Source organism: Neoarius graeffei, chromosome 14 (assembly GCF_027579695.1).
Source record: "Neoarius graeffei isolate fNeoGra1 chromosome 14, fNeoGra1.pri, whole genome shotgun sequence".
Classification (NCBI taxonomy): domain Eukaryota; kingdom Metazoa; phylum Chordata; class Actinopteri; order Siluriformes; family Ariidae; genus Neoarius; species Neoarius graeffei.
Genome location: NC_083582.1, coordinates 50,466,928 through 50,472,927, shown reverse-complemented (window position 1 = coordinate 50,472,927; position 6,000 = coordinate 50,466,928). Strand labels below are relative to the sequence as shown.

Sequence of the window (6,000 nt, the reverse complement as noted above, 5' to 3'; positions counted from 1 at the left end):
GACAACCATTCACACCTACAGTCAATTTAGAGTCACCAGTTAACCTAACCTGTATGTCTTTGGACTGTGGGGGAAACCGGAGCACCTGGAGGAAACCCACGCGGACACGGGGAGAACATGCAAACTCCACACAGAAAGGCCCTCACTGGCCACGGGGCTCGAACCCAGAACCTTCTTGCTGTGAGGCGACAGCGCTAACCACTACACCACCGTGCCGCCTGCTAAAGCATGTAATGATTGTATAATGTTTCTGTGGTTTGTGGTTGGTGTTGCTTGTGTGACACTTGCACCTCGATGACAAAAGCATACACCCCTTTCCTTCTCTACAGTCTCTAACTTCCATATCCCATATTTGATACAATTTCTCTTCTATCTCCCTCTAGGGAACCAGGGGGAGTGTCTGCAAGCCTTGAAGCTTTGCATTCAGCGCTGCTGCCTCACACTTACTGCATACTCCACTTTCATTTCACTCCTCCTCCTCCCCTTGTCCCCATCTTGTTCTCATTCATTTTCTTTATAGTTCTCTAAGCTTTTTGCATTTGCTCCTCCCTTTATTTACTGCTAAATCTGTCATTATTCACACACACACACACACACACACACTAGAAATTGTGGTCGCACAGAAGGAGGAGGAAACAGGTGACAGAAGAAACAGAAAGACAGCATCACTCACAGACTCACAGTCCAACCCTCCACACACACACACACACACACACACACACACACTGCAGCCTCTAAGAAAAGCAGCCGCATCAGTTTTCAGAGCAGCGCTCCCTCCTCCTCCCATGCTCTTCTCACTTGATTCTCTTTCTCTTTCTCTCTCTCTCTCTTTCTCTCTCATGCTTACTCACATGCTCTCTCCTTCTTCACTAGCACTCTGGTGTGCTCTCTCTCTTTAACTGTATTAGTGCCAGTGTCTGTGTCTCTTAGTGTGGGAATGTAGCAGACTTGGAGGCAGCGCTGCTGTTCAATTTGAGCGCATGGATGGACCTTGGACAGTTGTCTGGATGTGTGTGGGCACAAGGGTCTAACTAAGGGCATGGATTGTCAAAAAAAAATCAAATGGATTTAGCCCCTCTCTGCGCTCTGTGATTAATTCCCCTGGATCATTGTCCATCGCTCAGCTGCTTCCTCCTGGGGAGGAGATTACCGTCTGCCTGAGTCGGCTGGAGAGCCACTGGTGAGTGAAGAGAGATGAGGAGGGCAAGCTTGGCGTATATGTGGAAAGAGTGAGCTGCAAACGTGCCTTTGGAGTGAAGCTTTGCTACCCACCGCTATTAGAGCTTTCCAATTCAAACCCACAGACAGAAACGCTGAAAGGCAGGGCTGCATCAGCTGCGATGGTTGCTGCGTTGGTGCAGCTGTGAGAGGGGCTGCAGCAGGGAGTTGCCGGGTACATTCTCACTCAGCCTTGGATTTACATCGTATTTCTAACGGTAGCCGCAGTGTCCTCGAGCCACTGTTCTGTCTGTCAACCTTGTTTTTTTCTTGTTCTCACCTTTTCTATTCACTGGAGCATCTTGGGAATTATCTTTAGCTCTCTGGACACTGAACTGGATAGAGGCACGTCTCTCAAACCCCCCCTCTCCCTTCCCTTTCCTCACTTACCTCTGATCTCTGAGTGTGTGTCTGTGCTACAGCATTTGTGTGTGTGTGTGTGTGTTTGTGTGTGTGTGTAATTATTCCTGGCTTGTAATTATTGTACATTGTATTGTTGAGAATTTGTATTCAGGTAGCTATGTGTAGGCTAAGGTCTTGTTCACTGTTAATATGATCTGTCAGAGATTGCATCTGTCTCTGTAGCTGTGGATGAGTGCATGTTTGAATGTTAATGAAATGCCCAGCCCTGGTTTCTTGGTTAGTCCCCTCCCCTGCTTGCATTGCCTCCTAGCCAGGCCCTAAACTGCAACAGCATGAGTGAGAGAACAGCTCTTGGGGCCACCATGGAGACCATGACCCTGGAGGAGCCTGGGGTTGAAGAGTCCTCTCCTCGGGTCCCGGGGCCCCTCCGCTGTGGCCCCTGTGCCATGTGGCCCCGCCAACAGACATGGCTGTGCGCTGTGCCCTTGGTGATGGGATTTGTGGGACTGGGCCTCAGTCTTATGCTCCTCAAGTGGATTGTAGTAGGCTCAGTCCAGGACTACGTGCCCACTGATTTGGTTAATGCCAAGGGTATTGGGCAAGACCCCATCTTCCTCTCGAAACCTAGCGCCCTGCCAAAGGGCCCAGATGTCACCACTACATCCACTACCTCCCCAGGCAATACTAATGGGCCAATACCTGGTTCAGCTGCAGATGGGACCTCTACAGTGCACAGGACTCAATCAGGCACATCCTCAAACCACAGCAGCAACAGCAGTGGGGCAAGAGGTGCTGGGGCAGTGGAGGGAAGCTCTGGGAATCGAGTTCCACACCTTCATAACAGGGTTGGCACACGAGGGAATGGCACAGCTATACCTGGGGAAAAAGAAGTAACCCCACGCAGTACCACAGTCAGAAAGCCAAGTCCAGGTGGCAGCCGAAATGTTTATCCCTCATCAAGAGCTGTACCACCAAGCCCAATATCCATCACTACCACAACTACTGCAATTACCACTACTTCTACAGTGAAAAGCACAGCCACTACCCAAGTGCCCCCACCTATCACTACATCTACTAGGCCTACTCAGCGCTTAAACCATGGACGCGCCTCCAAGGGGCCTTCCACCAAGCCCACTCGTCCTCACAACCGCTTCAAAACACGTAAGTCTAATAACCCAACACTTCAGCAACACTGTGTTGCATGTGTTTTATGTATGTGTAGTCATTATGCATATGTGACTGCGGTTTTCTTTTTTCAGTTTTCCCCATTTTCCAACTTTGGAATTTGCTGGTTGTTATCAGACAATTTATTTTACTGTGATTTCAGTCATGCAGTAGCTTCTTATTCCTCAGCTTGTTTATGCAAAGGAGAGTTAGTATGTAACACAGTGGATATACTCACATAGACACTGCTTTCAGATCAGTCTTACAAAAGAGCCAGTCAAGCAGAGTAATAGTGCTGGTGCTGCTGCGCTCATTAACTGTGCATGGTAATGAGGGCTCACATGAGTCCTCTGTCTTTCTCTGCACACTCGGAATTGGATCTTTCATTCAAGCCTGTTTTTGCTATCTTTTAAAATTAATGATTAGGAATAATATTTTTGGTATTCCTATATATTCTTGGCTTCCTCTGATATTCTATTTTTTTTCTGTAGCACTAGCCTATTCTATCTCAGTGTTGATCAAGCATAGGAGATATGTGCCCTTATCAGGTGCAACCCTTAGAGACAGAGCAAACAAGACAGAAAGGCGAGAATAGTTAGGAGAGAAGAATTTAAGAGGAAAGGGCACTGCTCCCTCTGTCAGCACAGATCAAGTCTCAAGGAAAAGATTCCATTTAGATAAGTGAAGATATGAGTACTGCGGTAGGTATGGCGGGTAGACTGGAGACAGCGGCTGCAAACTAGTCTGAGAGCTCTACTACTGGGAAGACAAGAGAAAGAACGAAGGATCTGAATCTGGAGGGGTTTTCATTATAGATCTGAAAAAGCTGCAAGCAGAGAATCGTTTTTTTTTTTAAGTGTGTATCTCTCTATACATGTCTATTATTCAAATCTGTTTCTGAATTCATGTATGCTTTTTGCGAACAGTAACTCCATTGTCTGAGCAATGTGATAACTAGGCACAAATGAAATCACTTCATCACTTCAGAAAAATGGGGAATATTAATGGCACCAGCATGAGTTGTAGCCAGAGGATGAGCCACAGTGGGGAATTAGCACTACTCTGTGTACTAATTAAATGTTATTCTCTAATCAAATCCAGAAGGCTGTTTATTTAGAAAGCAGGGTCCTAAAAACAGGCCACCAATTGTGAGTGTCACTAACAATGATCAACTTTAAGATGATAATTTCAGCAGTTTACATAGGACTTTAATGCTTAATTCATTAAGAATGAACTCATTTTAGTGTGGTTTATGAAGGAGCATCAGTCTGTGCATCATCTTTACACCCTAATTTCCTTTTTAAAAATATATGATAGATATGTCATATTAGTCTGATGAATATGAAAAAAAAAGATGATCCAATTTTAGCCAGTAATTTTGGCTGATATAGTATTAAATTGGAATAAATTACATAAATGCCATTCAGTTTACTGACATGATAAAGCAGAAACTCATAATTTTTTAGTTGAAAGGAACAATTGGATTGAATGTAAAACTGATTTAAAAAACACTTTCCCTTCTTCTTAGGTACTGTTGATCAGTGTCTCACAATTTATCAAGTGAGATAGATGTCGGCGGCACGGTGGTGTAGTGGTTACCACGGTCACCTCATAGCAAGAAGGTTCTGGGTTTGAACCCAGTGGCCGGCAAGGGCCTTTCTGTGTGGAGTTTGCATGTTCTGGGTGGCACGGTGGTGTAGTGGTTAACGCTGTCGCCTCACAGCAAGAAGGTCCGGGTTCGAGCCCCGTGGCTGGCGAGGGCCTTTCTGTGTGGAGTTTGCATGTTCTCCCCATGTCCGCGTGGGTTTCCTCAGGGTGCTCCGGTTTCCCCCACAGTCCAAAGACATGCAGGTTAGGTTAACTGGTGACTCTAAATTGAGCGTAGGTGTGAATGTGAGTGTGAATGGTTGTCTGTGTCTATGTGTCAGCCCTGTGATGACCTGGCGACTTGTCCAGGGTGTACCCCGCCTTTCGCCCGTAGTCAGCTGGGATAGGCTCCAGCTTGCCTGTGACCCTGAAGAACAGGATAAAGCGGCTAGAGATGATGAGATAGATGTCTGTTTCTTTTACACAACTCAAACTGAACTTTTGCAGTTAAAACACTGGCTGTCTGCCTGAGTGATGTGACAGGTTTAGACTAAATAAATACTAAATTACTACTACAGACTAAACGTTCAAGTAATAATCAAACAAATCTTATTATACCATATAAATACTGTTGTAATATATATGAAAATTAATATCAAAGAAAAGGTTATGAGAATAATGTTTTCATAAAATTTTATATATATACATGGTGTTTCAAAAAATTTGATATTATTTGAGATGTAAATATCCCAGAAACTACATAGTCTAGGCAAATTAAACTGAACAGGCTTAATGTTGAGCAATATAAGATTTATTCCTCAAAATCTGAATGAGAAAATCAAAAGGTATGTGGAATCCATGAACAATTTCACACATTTTCAATATGCGCGCCGCCTGAGACACAGACACAAAGACAGTCTTTGAACTTTTTGTGCCATGTCCAAATCTGCATTGCAGTTGGTGCATTTTTAGAGAATTCTCTCATAAATGCACACTGCACAGTCTTGTTCGACTGTGTTCGAGCGTACGCTAACACACAAAATGTGTTTTCTTTTCCAGTGAATGGCATTTCTATACCTAAAACGATAAAAACAAGAAACATTAAACATAAAATTTTGACCTGTTTCCACACATGCTGTTAAAAATTGAGGTCACACAGTAAAATCGCCAGTGTTAATATAACACTTAAAGAGTTAATTTCAACACTACCTCAGTGAACATATGGCCCCTATCTACAGAGTGTAAAATGTACACTGAACATAGAGTTAAATTTTCAGAGTCAATTTTACTCTGGTAAGAGTTAATATTTTACACTACGCTACACTAAGAAGTGTCAATCAAGTTTTACACTATGTGAGAAGTAACACCCATAGTGTTATTCACTTTCAACACTGAAGAGTTATTTCTTAAAGGACCCATGGCATGGTGGTTTGTTGATGCTTTAAACGGGATCGTGGAGGCTTCTGGATGTTATATGAACCCTCGTAACGTAGATATAGCCTCCTGGAAGAAAACCCCATTTCAGCCCTTTTCCCAGTGCGTCGTTTTGCTAATGAGAAGCAGGAGGCAGGGAAGGGTAGAGGGTGGGGGCGTGCCATGGGGGGAGGGGGAAGAGCTGCCGTCTGCCTCCCAAGCCGGCCGAGAGCACTCCTCGTCGGGCACGGCCAG

General features: G+C 44.6%; 1 protein-coding gene across 1 annotated transcript in view; it reads left to right on the top strand.

Moving 5' to 3' along the window:
• The first annotated feature begins 1,913 nt into the window (after positions 1-1,913).
• The window catches only part of nrg3b (neuregulin 3b), a 350,798-nt gene continuing 346,711 nt past the window's right edge, over positions 1,914-6,000 (top strand). Inside the window, exon 1 of the mRNA XM_060939918.1 lies at positions 1,914-2,742. Coding sequence (XP_060795901.1) covers positions 1,914-2,742 — 829 coding nt within the window. The remainder of the gene's footprint in view (positions 2,743-6,000) is intronic.